At 43.2% G+C, this 18949-nt stretch overlaps 1 protein-coding gene across 4 annotated transcripts in view; it reads right to left on the bottom strand.

Annotated features, from left to right (window-relative positions):
* The window catches only part of PRKCE (protein kinase C epsilon), a 370865-nt gene that overhangs the window by 88382 nt on the left and 263534 nt on the right, over positions 1-18949 (bottom strand). For all 4 annotated transcript variants that reach the window (XM_081941929.1, XM_081941930.1, XM_081941931.1 and 1 more), the window contains 4 exons: positions 16017-16102; positions 14293-14422; positions 9272-9414; positions 536-632 (listed from right to left, as the gene is read on the bottom strand). In XM_081941929.1, coding sequence (XP_081798055.1) covers positions 536-632; positions 9272-9414; positions 14293-14422; positions 16017-16102 — 456 coding nt within the window. The remainder of the gene's footprint in view (positions 1-535; positions 633-9271; positions 9415-14292; positions 14423-16016; positions 16103-18949) is intronic.

Below are 18949 nucleotides of genomic sequence, written 5' to 3'. Positions count from 1 at the left end.
ACAAGAAAAGTATGCCTCCTGGATCCCCCCAAAAATGACACTGTTTAATTGAGGGGGTCTGAAATATGCCTACTCTGCCAGATCATAGAGGGCAGGCAGAAATCACAGGAGACAAATAGTCCTGAAAATAGCTAGACACTATACCAGGTAGGGCTTCACAGGTGATAACCAGGACCTTGAATTACACCTGGCAGCACAATGGGAATCAGTATAGCTCAAGAAGCAGATATCAGTGTGCTGAGACAAGGCAATCACTGCTTGCACCACTATGTTCTGGACGAATTGAAGCTTTCAGGGGAGGGAAGGGGTCTTCAAAAATGCCCCATGTAGTCTGCACTGCAACAGCCACACTGTGAAGTGACAAGGGCATGAGTGACTATCTGAAGGCTAACTGATTCAAATTATGATGTTGTTTAGAGGTTGAATGTTCTGTTAAATTAGAACTGGTGGAACCGCAGTTTTAAATGACATAGGTTAGTCAAAATGTTAAAATAAGTGCAGTTTATTCATTAGGAGAAAATATATGTTGATGAACCTTGATCACATGGTGATGTTGGCGCTGACTTTGATCTGTCATCTTCTCCTGGTGAGGATCCAGGAACTGGCGGTTGAGATTCTACACCTGGAACAAGCTAAGAATAATCCAACAAAAGAGTCACTTAATCACACTGATGTGCTCTTCTGACATGGCATTTATGAGATACTAAAGATGCAACTTCACATAACAATGCTTTTCTACAAAAGGGGAAAGGCAACTGAAAATACATTTTACCTTTAATCAAAGTTTAAATCTGGAGTTTCTTTAAATGGTATTGAGCCTTTAAACCCCTTTAAAAGTCTTTTTAAAATGCTCCAACTCTGCAAGTTTTCAAGAAGAGATTGGACAACCATTTGCCTAAAATGGCATAGGGTTTCCTGCCTAAGCAGGGGGTTGGACTAGAAGGCTTCCAAGGTCCCTTCCTACTCTCTATTCTATTCTATTCTATTCTATTCTATTCTATTCTATTCTCTTTTCTACTCTACTCTATTCTAAGCTTCTGAAATAAGGTTCTAATAAAATCTTCATGGATTTAATCCCTTTAACATGCTTCTAGCAAAATATTGATGACATATAAAAATGTGCAAGACTAAAATCTGAGTGGGTTTTAGATTATATTCATCAAAGCCTAAGGATGCTTGATTTTAACAATTTTTGTAGGCGCATGAGCCAAAAGAACGATACAACTTCATGCTAAGATTTAAACATATACAGTTTCATCAGAAATCATTGCTGAGCCCTAAGTACCCAACAGCAATGCAAGACTACCTCTAACCACTAAGAAATCTGTGCTGGTTTCTTGTATGGAGGCTCTCTGTATGTAAGATATCAAGATCCACTTGGAAATGCTCAGTGTTCCATTTCCAAAAGATGTGAGAATTATGAATATCAATAAATATATTTTTCTGTGTCAGTGGGGGACTTCCTCTTCATGGAGGACTGGTTAGCACCAATCTTGAGATTATTCTGTAAGGCTAAAGAGAATTCTTCCACAGGACTTTTCAATTATGAGGGGAGGTCACAGAAGATCGACGCAAGGCAGGAAGAGGCTGGGGAGTGCGAGCAGGAGAGGAATGGCGGCGACGTGACAGCGTTCAGCGTTTGGCGTGCGCGCCGGCGGAGGAGACAAGCGGAGCGACAGAGCGGCCGGCAGAGAGGCGAGGCAGCCGATTGGGAAAGGCTGAAAGAAGATCTGCTCGCAAAATGCCTTGCCTTGCCTCTGCCAAGGGCCTTGCCTTGCCAGGGCTTTTCGCAGAGGCTTTTATCATCCTCTGGCGGCTCCCGGTGACTCCTGGAGGCCGGCGCTGTTGGGAAGACACCGGAAGACCAACGTTTGGAACATTGGAACGCTGGGTGAGCACTGGGTGAGAGCCTGGACTACTGGACCCTTTAGGTGGGAGCCAGGACAGAGTGGGAGAGGATGGTGGTTATGGTGGTTGAGGGGGCCTGGATCATCTGAGGCCTCTGGAAGATCTGGCCTAGGGCCATGGACCGGGCCTATGACCATGGAGAGGCTGGAAGGCTGCCTAGGAGTATGGTTATTTGGAGCCAAGACTGCCCCACCCACCCACCAAGGACCCTGAACCTCTGTTCCTGAGCTTATCCCCACCTAGGACCACCTAAGACCATGGAGGGTTATCACCAACTTTACAGCTGGGGCTATCACCCATTTTTTCTACCATTTCTACCATCATCGCCACATCCGTCCAATCTTATCATCTAGACATCTACTCCCCCCCCCCACTCATTACTGAAGAATTATCCAGGACAATGCCTCTTACCCCCCACATTGACATTGACTTATGGGACTAATGCCTTCTACCTCCCCCCCATACTGACTTTTTTACCATCTACAGCACCTTAGCCCCTACTGGAATTTTGTCGATAATAACTTATTCGAGGTTAGACTTGCTCCGCCTGCGGGAGGCCCCTCTCTCGCAGGCTTGGCCCTTGGCTCTTTCAAGGGCCCGCCTCGAGGACGGGTTCGTGGACCCCGAGAGGTGCAGGAACCGGAAGCTAAGGGGATTTTTAGTAAAATGTTTTTTATCTTTTTTAGGGGGTTCCAGGGGGGGGGAGGGCTAATCAGACCGGGAGGAGAGCCAGCGCCGGACAGACAGGTGAGTCCAGGAAGGACGGGGATGTGGTGGAGGGGGGGAATATAAAGGTCACTAAAGCAGAGGGTTGTCCTATTACAACGGTCGCGGGGAGGAGGGGATGCGAGGACAGGATAAGATCCCAAGGTCGGTTGGGAGACAGCGGCTGCTGGTTACGCCCGGTCGCTTGTACCAACCCCTGCAGTCTAGGTGGACAGGTGCTACAGAGCCAGGGCCTGCGGCTGATGCTTTGCAATGCAAGGTCTGTCACCAACAAGGCCCCCCTCATTAATGAGTTGATCTCAGAGGGGGAGCTAGACCTTGCAGGGATAACGGAGACCTGGCTGGGCCACGAGGGTGGTTTACCCCTCGTGGAAATGTGCCCACCGGGTTTCCGTGCATTCCATCAGCCTCGGGCCCTGGGTAAGGGTGGTGGGGTGGTGGTGGTTATGCGGGAATGTTTAGAGCCGAGGGAGTTCACTGTCCCTCAGATACCCGGGTGTGAGTCCCTTGGTGTGAACTGGGGCCCAGGGAGGCAGTGGGGCTTGCTGATTGTATACTTGGCTCCTCGCTATGCATCAGCAGCCCTGCCCGAGCTCCTCGAGCTAATCTCAGCGACGGCAGTTGAGACTCCCAGACTTTTGGTCATGGGGGACTTCAACTTGCCGTCAACGGGAGCGGCTTCCGAGGTGGCTCGGGAGTTCATGGCTTCCATGACGGCCATGGACCTGACCCAATTAGTGCAGGGCCCCACTCACGAAGGGGGCCACACACTGGACCTCATTTTTGTATCTGAACAGTGGACGAGTGATCTGGGAATAGGGGATTTAGTCATCACGCCCCTGTCATGGTCAGACCACTCATCCCTCCGGCTGGACTTCCCTGGCGCTATCCCCCACCGCGAGGAGGCGGAACCAGACTCTATAAACTGGTACTGCCCCAGGCACCTGATGGAATCTGATAGATTCCAGACGGAGCTTGGGCCAATACCTGTAGCCTTGTCCCGCTCCTGCTCCGAGGACCTAGTGACTGCCTGGAATAGGGCGACGACTGGGGCCTTGGACCGGGTTGCGCCTTTGCGACCTCTCCTGCGGCATCGACCCACCCGGGCTCCTTGGTTTACTGAGGAGCTTAGGGTGATGAAGCGCCACAGGAGACGTCTAGAGAGCAGGTAGAGGTCCTCACGCTCCGAATCTGACCGAACACAGGTAAGAGCCTATTTGCGGACTTACCTTGTGGCAATAAGAGCGGCCAAACGTAGACATTGTGCTGCTCTTATTGCGTCCGCGGATAACCGCCCTGCCGCCCTGTTTAGGGTGACCCACTCCCTTTTATCGCAGGGGGCGCGGGAGACACCCTTACAGGGTAGAGCAGAGGAGTTTGGGGAATATCTTCAGGACAAAATCGATCAGATCCGGAGCGGGTGGACCTCCGTCAGTGGACCAGACGAGCCGCCAACAGCGAGTCTTGAGAGACCATTCTGGGAGGAGTTTGACTCTGTTGCCCCCGAGGATTTGGACAGGTTGCGTGGACGGCTGCGACCCACCACATGTTTAACGGACCCGTGCCCCTCCTGGCTGGTACTGGCAGCCTGGGAGGTGACACGAGGCTGGCTCCTGGGCCTGGTGAACGCCTCATTGGGTGAGGGATACTTACCAACCGCCTTGAAAGAGGCGGTGGTGAGACCCTTGCTCAAGAGACCTTCACTCGACCCAATGGAGCTAGCTAATTATCGTCCAGTCTCCAACCTCCCCTTCTTGGCGAAGGTTGTTGAGAATGTGGTGGCGCAGCAATTTCCACGACACCTAGACGAATCCGACTATCTAGACCCACGCCAGTCCGGCTTCCGACCCGGGCACAGCACTGAGACAGCCTTGGTCGCGTTGGTTGATGATCTCTGGAGGGCCAGAGATAGGGGTTGTTCCTCTATCCTGGTCCTATTAGACCTCTCGGCGGCTTTTGATACCATCGACCATGGTATCCTATTGCGCCGGTTGGAGGGGATGGGAGTCGGAGGCACCGTTTTGCGGTGGTTCGGCTCCTACCTCTCCGACCAGAAGCAATGTGTGTTGACAGGGGGGCAGAGGTCGTCCCTGAGGCCACTCACTTGTGGGGTGCCACAGGGGTCGGTCCTCTCGCCTCTCCTGTTCAACGCATATGTGAAGCCGCTGGGTGAGATCATCCGTGGTTTTGGGGTTGAGTACCATCTTTACGCTGATGATACTCAGCTGTACATTTCAACCCCAAACCACCCCAACGAGGCTGTCGAAGTGATGTCCCGGTGTTTGGAAGCCGTCGGGGTCTGGATGGGGGACAACAGACTCAAACTCAACCCCTCCAAGACCGAGTGGCTGTGGGTACCGGCACCTCGGTTCAGCCAGCTGACTCCATCGCTGGCCATAGGGGGCGAACAACTGTCCCCCGTGGAGCGGGCGCGCAATTTGGGCGTCCTCCTCGATGCCTGGCTGTCAATGGAGGACCATGTGGTAGCCGTGGCAAGGGGGGCATTCCACCAGGTCCGCCTGGTGCGCCAATTGCGCCCCCTACTGGACCGGAGTGCCCTGCGCACGGTCACTCATGCGCTGGTGACGTCTCGCCTGGACTACTGCAATGCCCTCTACATGGGGCTTCCCTTGGGACGCATCCGGAGACTGCAGCTAGTTCAGAATGCAGCCGCGCGGGTTTTTATGGGAAGTACACGTTACTCCCACGTAACACCTCTCCTGCGCGAGCTGCATTGGCTACCTGTGGCCTTTCGGGTGCGTTTCAAGGTATTGATCACCATCTTTAAAGCGCTCCATGGCATAGGACCTAGTTATCTGCAGGATCACATCCTACCACACACGTCCCTGCGACCTATCCGCTCACACAGGGAGGGGCTCCTCCTGGTGCCGTCTGCTAGGCAATGCCAGCGGGCGACACCTAGGAGTAGATCCTTCTCTGTGATGGGCCCAACCCTCTGGAATGACCTCCCCCCAGACATTCGAACTACCACCGACCTCCGTTCCTTCCGGCAAAAGTTAAAGACTCACCTATTTCAATCAGCTGGCCTGGCACTTTCTTAGTTTTACCTCCCGGGGATTTATTTTATTTTAATTGGGTTTGGGGTTTTAATTGGGATGTTTTTAGGATTAGAATATATTTATTTCTTAGTACAGCCTATCTCCCCCTCCAAATGTATCTTAAATGTATTTTATTATTATGACTGATTTTATTTGTTTGACTGTACACCGCCCCGAGTCCCTTTCTGGGAGAGGGGCGGTCTAAAAATCTAAGAAATAAATAAAATAAATAAATAAATGATGTTGTGTTGCTATGATTGGTTGGCACCATCTATGGTGATCATTTTTCTCTTTTTATTGTTCTATGCCAGTGATGGCGAACCTTTTTTGGCTACCGTGACAAAAGCGGGGGAAGGCGCGGGGCGTGCCACACCTATAATGGTATGCACGTGACACCAATAATGCATGTGCACGCGACCAGCCCCCCCGCATTTGGCACAATTATTTTTGTCCCCCAAAGGCTCCAGAGACTTTCTAGGAGCCTGGGAAGGACAAAAAGCAGCCTCTCCTGCCCCCCACCCTCCGGAGGCCTCAGGAGCTTCCCTTAAGGCTCCGGAGCGCGAAAAACAGACCTACAGACAAACTGGAAGTCCCAGTTTGCTCATAGGGCCAGTTTTTGCCCTCCGGAGCCTTCAGGGAAGCCTCCTGATGGCTCTGGAGGGCGAAAAATGGCCTCAAAAGAAGATTGAAGTCAGCTGGCCAGCACGTGCATGCGCTCTGGCATCTGACAGGGCAACGCCTCACGTGCCCAAGGAAATGGCTCTGCATGCCACAGGTGGCATAGGTTTGCCATCACAGTTCTATGCTGTTCTTTGATCCACCATTTTATTTCTATAACTTTTGTTTCTTGTTGGAAGCTACTGTGAGTTGCTCTGTGTTTGCTAGTATTAAGTTCATGAAATAAATTTATGTAGGACAGGCCAACAATATTCAATGAAAAAGCAGCACATGCTATTTCTGCTCCACTATTAACGTCAGTAAAGCAACTTCAGAAAGCAATGTTTAGACACCTAGCCGGGAGAAAGCCATCCTGTCCATAATAGGATTTACATATTAGTGTACACAAATTGTATGGACTATGTATGTATCACTGGATATAACTATTGCATTCTCCATATGTACAGTATACTTTCTGACTGACGTGCGTTTGTGTGGAAGGTTTGCAAATATCTACTGAATTGTTTCAGAAGAATGTTATTTCACTATGTTTCCATTTGACATCATTGAGGGCACAGAGTTTTTCAACTAGATAAGAGTATTTACATTTAAGAGTATTTACATTCATGTGTGTTCTCAGAAAGGGACTTCAAAGCAGTGGCTGTGATGTTTACATGGCTTCCTGACCAGAAATGTTCTTTCTAACAATTGAAAAAAGAATGCAACCATCCGTGATTTCATTGCTACTAAGGTCACATCAGTCTAAGGGACAAATTGCTAATAATTGTCCCTTAATAAGTTTCATATGCATGATGCAGCTTCAGGTTTTGATTATAATTTAATTAATTACAGAAGGCAGGAGAAATTGGGAGACTGGAAATTTATCTCTTTTCTTCCAGAATGCAGAGCCCTTCTCACTCAAAAGTCAGATCCCTAATGATCTGATTTATGATAGCCATAATTTCATTTCTATTGGATTACTACTTCGTGGTCTGGAATCTTGTAAGGAAAAATGTTCTCAGCTAGCAAGAGAAGAGAACCGTGCCTTCCCATTCCTATTATGCTGCAAACACCCACCCTTAATATTTTTCATCCGAAATAAAGGGCTTTTTAAGTCTGATGTCACATATATTTTCAGTGTAGCATCTAATTTATCCTTTAGCCCCATTAGTCTTCCGTCTCTTCGAAGATAATAAAGAGTTAATCTGGTATTGTAATTCTAAAGCAGGCTATTTACCTGGGCCATGTAATTTAACAGAAAGGAAAAATAAATGTGTGGACAGTAATTCATCTTCTTTAATTAAAATAGCTAAAAGTATTTATTCTAATTTACAACATGCCACTCAAAAGGCTAAACTGAAACAAGTTATATACCCTGGTGGATGGTAAGGAAGCTGTAAGAGAAATGCAAATTCATGGATTTCAAGCACAATGTCAAGCTTTCTTATTCATAGGTAACATGTTTTAGTTACTATGTCAAGAAAAAAATTAGATTTCCTACCCAAAATGCAACAGTCTATATCTAATTTGTTTTGGTCATAATTATTTAAGCAAGAAACAATTATACCGTGTTTTCCCAAAAATAAGACAGGGTCTTATTTTCTTTTTACCCACAAAATATGGCTTGGGCCTTATTATGAGGGGAAGGTTTATTGTTTTGGGGTTGCCAGGTGGCTGCTCTCTTGCGAGCGGGCTCCCAAAGAGCCGGGCACAACCTCATGAAGCCATGAAGCGACCACGCTCACAAGCAGCCACTTGGCAAACCCCCTTTCCAGCCGGGTACAGCGCCCTTCATGACCTAGGGGTATCGCCAAGCCGCGTGAGCACCTGTTCGCCACCGCCCAGCTCCCGTGGCTTGGCGCCTTTGAAATGCCAGTGAAAGGCACTCTGCACGGCTGGAGAGGGGGGTTGCACGAGCAGCTGTTCCGCTCCTGCTCGCGCGCATCCCAGTTTCACGATGCCCTGGCCGAGCTCTCCCTGCAGAGGCAGAGTACCTCTGCTGCTGCCGCCACCACATGGCTTGTTCAGTGGCTTCCAAACCGAGTCTTCCGGCAGTGCCCCTCTGGGCGTACGCTCTATAGTTGTAGAGCGGCTGCTCGGCTGGCAGCTGGCCCACAACCATAGAGCAGCCACTGCCGAAAGACTCGGTTTGGAAGCTGCAAACAAAGCCATTCCAGGGAAGGCTTATATTTTTGCCCACCAGAAAAATGTGGCATGGCCTTATTATCAGGCCCTGTCGTATTTTCGAGGAAACACGGTACGACATGTTATAAGTTATGCAGGTTTCGCTGTAGCAAAAGTCATCTGCAAATTAGGAACTCAGCAATGATTAAAAACACCCTTATTGTCTAGATACATTATAGACAGATTATAGCTCTATAATTTAGACATCACCAAGTTAAGGAAGGTTCTTATCTTGACTTATGACAACATGATCTATCATTCCACCTTACTGGCTGCTATTTTCTACAGGAAGGGAGTAGGCCAACATTTTCAGTGGCACCAGAAATAAATATTTGGGATGGGTGAAATATTTCCAGGTCATTGCTAGTTTTGCACATTTTATCCAGACAACATAGAATCATTGTACTGTCATGCCTTTTACATTAATTTGCAAATTCTTCTCCATAAATGCATATTTTAATGTATTTAAATTGCTAAAGAAGGAATTTGGAAAGAGGAGGAAGTATTTTCAGTAATTTGTTGTTGTGAAATCTGATAGATAACTGAAGTGCAATCTGCCCGTTAGTTTGTGAGGGCCATCATCAGGTCATTTTGTACATTCCTTGAGGATCCTTAAAGGAACAGAACATATAGTTATGCTCTAAAATCCAAACTAAACTAAAAGGACACAGATGTCTCCCATGCTTCACAGTGCAGAACCATTATTAGTTCATATTTTAAACTGTTTCCTTGGTTACCTTCTTCCTCCTTTGTCCGCTATTAGTGATCTTATCTGGAGTAACGCCAAGATCCGCAAGTACTTTAGCTATGCCCCTAGCATCTACTCCACAGTTGGGTGCTACGTTTGTTTCACAGCGTCTATGTACATTCATCTTGCAAACTGTAATTTAAACCAAACAGAAGGGAGGGGGGCAAGAAAGATCCAGGTTAAATAAGATTAAGCTGTCCTGACATATTACTATCTATTATTTATCTGTATTATTCATAAAATCCCTTTTACAGTCCTTGTAGTGAGAATCTGATTTAATACACTTGGTGACAGTTCAGTTAAGTTTTATTCTATAAAGAACTGGCTTGCAGAATCAAACTAAAGAGTAACTCAGGGATGAACGATACTCTCCTCATTCATAGAGATTACTCCAGATTATTGGGTGAGATTTGGGTGAGATCCCAGTACAATTCATCAGTACAATTTTGGAGCCATTTGCAAACCCCCAAATAAAGAAAATAAGCTCAATAATTTACTTCCTTACAAAACAACGTTTCCCAACTCACCAAAAATGGAAAAGAAACATTATGGGAAATTTTTGATCTTGCATGACATTATGGTTGCTTAGAAAAACCAGAATATGGGGGGGGGGGGGGGAGAAATTAAGCATTGATGCTGATAGAAAAAGTTCTTTAATCTGCCCTAATTCTAACTGCAATCTTTTGTACAACAGCAATCAAATAAATACACTGCAGGGACTTGTTCCTTGTCTCTCCTTCAAATGTTTGGCTACAAAGATTCCATAGCAGTCTTTGTGGAAAATAAAATCAACACGTCCATTGTGGTACAAAAATAAGGAAGATCATGAAGACCCAGGTCGCATTATCAGTCATGAAATTCATCAGCTGACTCCGGACTGATGATTACTCTTCAGTACAACTTAGCCCATAGGACTTTTGTGAGGAAGGAAACGCATGAGTTCCTGAAGGAAATGTGGGAGACAAATGCATTGAACAAGGAAAAGAGGAAAGCAAAAACAAGTAAGCTTCTTTGATTTTAGAGTGAATTATAGATAACTAAAATCAATACAAGCACTTTGACATTTTGACAACTCAAAGAGCTCACAATGTTGTGTTAAACAGAAACAGTATTTTTGTTGCCATTTTACTTCAATTTTTTTTAAAAAAAGCCAGTTCTGGAAACTTTGGTACATATTCCTGATTCTCTATCTTCATTCCCAGAAGCCTTTACTTATCTATATGGCCATCCCTTTCTCTGGGCTTTCATTTTATCCACTTTGGGGCACAGCATGTTTTCATTTAATGCAGGGGTGTCCGAACTTGGGAACTTTAAGACTTGTGGACTTCAACTCCCAGAATTCCCCAGCCGGCTGGCTGGGGAATTCTGGGATTTGAAGTCCACAAGTCTTAAAGTTCCCAAGTTTGGACACCCTTGATTTAATGTTATCTCTTTGATCATCATATCTCAGTCTTTCTTCCAAGATCTCACTGAAGTCCCTTCTTTCAAGTTCCTCTTACTTTATTTTCCCTCCATCTCTATACCACAGCTACTTCTTAACCCCATTTCCTGCTTCCCAGAGGTCTCCCTTTGCACATAACCCTCTCATTCCCTAATCACCCCACAGTATTCTTTTTGCTATTTCTGCACCACAACAGCTTTCTGAATCTATGCTTTTTCCTTCATGTCTTTATTTGGCTCAGTTTAATTTCCCTTACATTATCTCTGTGTTTCCTCGGTAGATATTCACTTGTTCTTTTTACCTTCTAACCACAAAGCTTTTACTCCCTTAGTGGAAAATAACTGACAGGTGGGCCATGCATGTAACTAGCTCCAATAAATAGGACTAACTGGCAGCAATTTTTCCAATTACATCCAGTTATATCAGTTACCATGGTCATAATAACACAAGAATTTCCCACATCATCCTGCCTGTTTGCAGAAGAAACTGCAATCAACCCCTGATCCTTTTAAATGCAGACCCAAATTAAGACAAAAAAAGGAATAATATATATGCTTCACATAAATATATTGATTTCAAATGTACATGTGGAAGCATCAAATAATTGGGGAGAGATTGTTTAATATCCAACCTCTTTTTTTTCGGGGGGGGGGGGATTTATTGTCATCATAGCAGTGCTGGATTACACTTGTGCTTTCTTGTGGAGGAAATTAAAATAACATGTGCAGATTTTGCAGAAATGAAACAAAAAGGTAAGGAAATTTGCAGGAGAAAATTTCTCTGTACCAAACTGATGCAGAGATTGCTAAAAAAATCTGGTGGAGAAAATATAATTTGAATATCATTAGGTCCATCTTACAATCCTATCCTTTCCTGTTTTGTTATCATTATGTCTGGAGTGATGCCTATTTGCTTTCTATTTCTTTCTATAGAAATTTCTATAGAGATTTCTATTTGCTCTTTTACCCAAAGAAGAAGGTCCTTGTGCTTTCAAAACAGCATCGTTCCAGAATGCCCCTTGAATTATTCAGAAATCAAAATACTCACATGATAGATCTCTGTTTTATCTGGGTTTTCACTGAGAAAAAGAGACCAAGCTTACTCTGAATATGGCCCAATATTGCATTTTCTTAAAACATGCAAATTACTGAGGAAAAGTAGAAAGATTTCCCACTCAGATTTGAAAAGGCCAGTATGAAAAATGACAGTAGTGGCTGGTCATCCTTATTTCCCCCGGTCTTTCACTTTGAAATATTTTAGATACTTTCTGTTCTGTTTGCAGTTAGAAATAAATAAGTAAAGGGTACATTTGCTAAGTACTAAGTTTTTTCCCTTCACATGTGCTAAAGTATAAACTGCAAGATATAGAACGCCCATTATGAAAATGAGATGGCAAAATAGAGAATGCTGACCACTAAAAATGTGATTTTACATTGGAAAGTTGAAGTTTACAGCATTTCTCTGTACTCTAACATAAATCTAATGCTGGCAGAGATATTTGGTACAGGTTTTCAAAGGAAAGTTATTTATTGCTTTCACTTTCTAATTTTCCAATGCAAACAAAAATCCTTACAAAAATGTGCATTTTAGAAGAATGCATATAATTCACATTTTCATGCCTGATTCTGTGGTGAAATGTATGCATACATGCTAATGCCATAATAAAACAAAACAGATTCATGAGTCTATAGAAATATTAAATTTGTGCAAAAATCTGTGGTAAGACTGCTGTTAAATATCTAGTGTTGGCTCCCTTTCCATCGTCCCCCCCAAAAAACATTAATGTCAGCATTTAATAATCAGATTTTTTTAAAGCTTTGGAATATAACCTTTTGTACTCTTCACTATGGATTTATATTCCAAAGAAAAGACAGCAAAATGAAAAGAATCAAATTTGGGGTATTTAGGTTTAAGTTCTATGTTTACCATGCATTCATTATTTCATTTCCATCTCTCTATTTCTCCTGTGTTATTCCTAATAAAATTTGAGAGAAATCTTGCAGATAGAATGAGTTTATTTAGCAAGTGTGCCAGTTCACATCAGATGACCTCTCACCCCCAAAGTAAGAGTGTGAATTATGCTCATTTTACATCAGTTGTAACTAGTGAAAAAGAACGGACAGGAGAGTAGATTAAACGTGCATAGCAAATATAAGGTTGTATATTCAGACCAGTGATGGGTTCTGGATCCCGTTGCAACTGGTACAGCGCAATGGAGCCGGGTGGCCACCACTCTCCTGCCTGTTCTTTTTCACTAGTTACAACTGGTGTAAAATGAACATAATTTGCTCCAGTTGCTTGGCGGAGCATTGCGCAGGCACCGTATGCTCCGTGTGCATGTGCAAATGTCCTGATTGGCTCAAATAACAGTAAGGAGAGCAGACGGCTGGGTGGGCCCTCCAGAGCACCATACCAGAATGGTATCTGATGCTCCAAGGAGGCACCGGTACGCTCATACTGGGGCGTATCGGTCGTATCCCACCACTGATTCAGACTCAAGAATTATGTTAGAGAATATAGTAAATTCTTGGATATACCCTTTGCCTTCATTATGTGATCCGGGGTGAGTTCCCGCAGACACTACTGCCACTTCACTCGTGTGTGCATCGCGCATGTATGCACAGTGCGATTAAAATTGTTCTGCGCATGTGCAGAACCAAAAAAACAAGAGAACCTGCTTGGGGGCATGGCAGGCTTGGGTCACTGCCGATTCAACCAAACCACTACCAGTTCAGCCGAACCTGTACAAACCAGTAGGAACCCACTACTGTATGTGATCCTAATTGTCCCACATTGCAATTTTTTCCCTCCATATTGATCACTATCAAATAATGCCATTAACTTAGGGAGGTTTATATTTTTACATGTCACTTTCTGAATCTGGCCAGATTGTCTGCCATGTGCTTGCAATTTATACTGCTCATACCAACAAAAGTTCCCAATGACAATGAAATGTTTTATTCTAACATACAACAAATGGGTAAGGAAAGCAATTGGAACTTAATCAACCACACAGACTGAGAGTTAAATCTGAAAAACATTTCAATCTGGGCAAAACCTTCTCTGAACTGAAGGCCAGAACTTTATATATCAACTTTATATATTAACTGGATATTACATAATTTTCTGAGAACTCTGTTTTAGCTGTCACATGCAAATTAGTGCATTACTGTGCAATTACACATGGAAATATAACTTATCTATAACAACTGGGTCTGCAGAGCTTGATCTTAAAAACATGCTCAAGGCTACTGACTTGAGCAGTGCAAGTACATTTAACTCTTACTTTTTAGGTTGCAGTTTACATACTTTACTTGTAAGAGCTTAATTACTTTAATTATATAATAATATTGTACCAACCAAAGGAGAATCATCTAAGGCCAATTTTGTTTCATTTTAAGGTCCCACAGGTGCTTTTCCAAAAGGCAACTGGACTTTGGGACAACCATGACCTGGATGACTGAGAATCTCCATAGACATTTCAGTGTAATATACATCAAGGTAGACATGAATGAGACTAAGCTATAACATTAATAGCAAAAAGCATTTAAAGAGAAAACGTATCTTACCTTTGCATTGTAAACCTTGTCTCAGAAGACCCCAAAGCAATGAACCACAGTGGTCACAGAAGGTGGGCACTTTGTAATTGTGAATGCTAAACTTGTGAGGCATGTTAACACTGAAACGCTGAGAACCCACCTGGAAGATAAAAAGTGCAAAAGGACCAAAGTTAGCGTGCTACTGTTTAATCCAGTGTAGCTGGTTGGTGAATTTTGGGAGATGAAATCCACCCATTTTAGAGTTGCCAAAGTTAAAAAAACATTGAATTAATCTCAACTCCTAGAAAAATAAAGTTGCTACCCTCTCAGGTTTTTTTAAAGTTTCCTATTACACTTAAAGATATACAGCATTACTGTATCAGTTCAGAAATTCCAGAAAACTGGAATTCAAGAATGAAATCAATACAGGAAATCACAAGATTATGCTGGCATAATATGTAGCATTAGATGCTACTGTAGGCCACTAACTGGCATAAAATATCTCTTATTGAAAACACTGAACATGTTGCCTTGCAAGGTAAGGGGGACATTGAAAATGAGGTCAGAACGACGTCCCTTGGAAAATGGAAATGCAACAGAAGAGGGATCTAAACAGGTGAACCTTTTAGGAAGAAGCCCATGAGTGTACAGGATTTTATTACACTCTGAGAGTTGAAATTAGCCTTCCCCAAATTAGTTGTCCTCAAGAAATATTGAACTAAAACTTACATTATAACTTTCACAAAGCAAATTGCAGTCAGTCACCTTCATAGCCTGGGAGAATGGTTCAGAACCGATGTTATGTATTTCAATTTTTTAAAGCAATAATTATTGCTTCCATTGAAATGTTTCATTCTCCCCATGCAGATATAATTAGAATGATGCAAACAAATCAGAAATCAAACAAATCCCATCAATCCTGTAACACTTTATCTATCTATCTATATCTATATCATCTATATCTATATCATCTATATCTATATCTATATCTATATCTATCTATCTATCTATCTATCATCTATCTATCTATCTATCTATCTATCTATCTATCTATCTATCTATCTATCATCTATCATCTAAATGGGAGAGGTGGTAGCAATTTGAGAAGGTTAAGAGGTTTTCCAAATGAAAATGCAGTCCCTAGGGTGAGTAAGGTATGGACAAGAAACCATTGTGTTGAGGCAATAGCTCCAGTAGATGACTGTGATATATGACTGCCCTGTGCTTGAAGGGACAGACTGTATGATCACTGGATGAATCATATGACTCACCAAACCTTTCATCGTATGGGATCCTTTATATGACATGATTATGAAAACAAATAGGAAGACATGCGGGATTAGGAATTAGGAAAATAAGATGATGGACATTTGCCACATGGGAAAGCACTAGCAATTTATTATCTTTTATTTTCGTGAAAAGGGCAGAAGAATGAGTGTTTAGACATGGACATGGGACAAGGCAAGTGGCCAGCAAGGCAACACTGACTGGCTAGCGGTCCACTATGGTCAGCCATTGGCCAGAAAAGGCCAAAACTAAGTAATTTAGGCTCTCTAGGAACTCTAGACCCATCATGTCTATGCTCACAGCGTCTTGATGTCTAGATCTGAAGAGAATCAAAACAACCTAGATCAGTTTTGTGTGTATTTTAAATCAAGAGATGGAAAGACTGGTTATTTGGAAGAACCTTGCCTTAAACACATTAATTCTGAACAGTTTCCTTTTATTTAGGCATTCCTTCTGTAAATATTTACCTCATCATGGGCTTCCTGCTTCTTCAAGCCAGCGCACTTTGTTATTATAAGCTCATGGCATCGCTTGTGGACTACGCAAGTGCAAACTGTAAACAAGAGATTATTTTATCCATTATGAAAGAGAAAAATTAAATTAAATGAGAAATTCTGGGGGATTCATCCCTATCCTCATTCTTCTCCAAGGGTCTTCTAAAAGGCCTAAATTAGATTCTAGTCTGTGTGAAAAAGGAGAGTGGACAAAAGGATAATCTACGAATTCTATTGGAATTGTGGCTTCCAAGTGGCCAAGAAAACTCTCAAATTAATACGAGTTCATATCTGTATGATTCTTATCACATTTTAAATAGTGTCAAAATATCTGTTTGCGCTTTCACAGAAGGGAAATGAAGTTTTGAGGCTCCATAAACATTCTAAATCAATGAAATCATATTGAAGAATCTGGAAAAGGCAACAGACTATTCCAAAACTACCATATAAGGAAATATTTCTAGAACATAACTGCCTCTTGTTCAAAATGAGCTGTTACAGTGTTATTGTCAACTGGTTTTGAGGGTATTTTATTGCTTTAGAATTGTAAGCTACTTGGAACAGACTGAGTAGATGGTATACAAATAATGCAAAGAAGATATAAAATAAATTCATATTTATATAAAAAATTGAATTGTTTTGGACATATTCAACCTTAATGCAGTGATACTTGGACTTGTATCCTTCTATTTCATTGCCTCTCTTGGCACGAGAACAAAACATCTGAAGTGTTTATTTCTGTTTAAGGTTACTCATAATTTGCTGTGTCATCCAAAGCCAAGCAAATTGTAGTTAACCTTAATTACACCTATCTGAAACAAATCAACTTCTAATGATGGATTTTCACTAATCACAGTGATAATCAATCACTGAGGTGAAGCTAGATAGTGGCCTAATTTTTAGTTAATCTGTAAAAATAAAGACTGATCAGTTTATTTGAAGAATACTGAAAGCTTCTATACATGAATGGACTGATTTTACCATTTCTTTTGCAGCAGTTGTTAAACAAACACCACAGTTGTAAAGTGAACACAATGGTCATTAAGAGAATCAATGAGGTCCTATGGGGAGTTTTGGGCAAAACCCTGCCCAAAGACAAGAAACTGACAAATACCTTATAAACCATGGTCATATGACTGCAGAATGCTGCAACCAGCTGTAAAACAGAGCTGGTTGCCATTTGCCCAAAATATAGTCATGTGACCATAGCAGGGTTTGAACTTCAGAACTGGATCTTAAGTGTTGTTTGGGAAGGTTGTCAGAACTTTGAATGGTCACTAAGCACCCAGTTGTTAAGCGAGGACTACTTGTATTTGCTTGCTGTCAAGCCATCATGGATCACCATATCAGTATACTAAACGTACAGCTACAACTATAGTTTGGACCTTATTAAGGTTAGTTTCTGAGTCTTAATCTTTTAAGGTTTCTTGGGTTCTAAACACTTTTTTCTATAATATTTTTAGTATACTGTATTTTTCTTTCATTTTCTCTGAATTGGCTATTACTTTGAATTGGCTAATATATTGCCCTCCTTTAGCATACCAATTTGAAGTGGGAACCTTTTTCAGAATTTAAAGATCTTTTGGAAGGCTATCCTTATATCGATTCCTATCTTCAATGTCATGTTATTGTACCACTGCTTCTTGTCTTTTCCAACAGTCTTGTTATCATATTCATCCTTAAAGATTTCTTTAGGTTTATTCCAGAGTACCTCTGGTTCTTTATCAATAAGTTTTAGTACTTCGAAGTGATTCCCAATATTCTTCTTGAAAATGGTTCTGGGGATTTTTATTAATTGTATGTCTTTTTGTGTTTATTTTGTGTTTTTATTCTGTTGTAAATGAGGTCTGCATTACAAAAACCATGAAGGGAACAGACAAACAATGCTGGATTAAGAGGAACGGATTCAGCAAGGCTTATCTTTCATCCAAAGTCCATGGAGGCATTCCTAGGGGGAAGCACCAGAATAGCCTTCATTATTCTTTGTAGAGGGACATCTCAGTTGCTACATATTCAAAACAACTTTTCCCCTTGCTGAAAAGGACTGAAAGATCAAGTTGACCATATACACTTTTTTATTATTCATGCAGGGACTTCCAAAATTGCTGGGAATTTATTAAAAAGAACTGCAAGAAAGTCATTTCCTCTAAGCCACTAATGTGATGGGATGTGAAATTGATCTTAACAGAATAACAGAATTGAAAGGGACCTTGAAGGTCTTCTAGTCCAACCCCCTGTACAAGCAGGAGACCCTATACCAGCGATGGAGAACCTTTTTTGGCTCGCATGTCACTAGTGGGGGGGAGTGCAGGGGGGTCATGTGCGGGTGTGCCGCACCCATAATGCAACACGCGACCCCCCCAGTGCGCATGCGCGCACAACACGCAACCCCCCCCATTTTACTTGCTTTTTTCGCCCTCCCCAGGCTCCAGAGGCTTTATAGGAGCCTGGGGAAGGTGAAAAGAGCCTCCCCGCCCCCCCAGAGGCCTTCCGGAGGCTTCAGGGACCGTCCGGAGGCTTCCCGGAAGCCTTCGGAACGCTTGCTCGGAGGGTGGTTTTAAGCGTTCCGAAGCCTTCAGGGAAGCCTCCGGACGGTCCCTGAAGCCTCCAGAGGGCCTTCGGGGGGGGGAGGCTCTTTTCGCCCTCCCCAGGCTCCTATAAAGCCTCTGGAGCCTGGGGAAGGCGAAAAATGATGAACTCAGCTGGCCAGGGCGCGCATGCGCACTGGCCAGCTAACAGGGCAGCGCCTCGCATGCCCTGACAAATGGCTCTGTGTGCCACTTGTGGCACGCATGCCATAGGTTCGCTATCACTGCCCTACACCATTCCAGAAGAGTGGCTGTACCGTCTCTTCTTAAAAATTTCCAATGATGGAGCATCCACAGTTTCTGAAGGCAAGCTATTCC

Source organism: Natrix helvetica (assembly GCF_964273705.1).
Source record: "Natrix helvetica genome assembly, chromosome: 2".
NCBI lineage: Eukaryota > Metazoa > Chordata > Lepidosauria > Squamata > Natricidae > Natrix > Natrix helvetica.
Note: the sequence above shows the minus strand (reverse complement) of the source record. Positions and strands in the feature narration are given on the sequence as shown.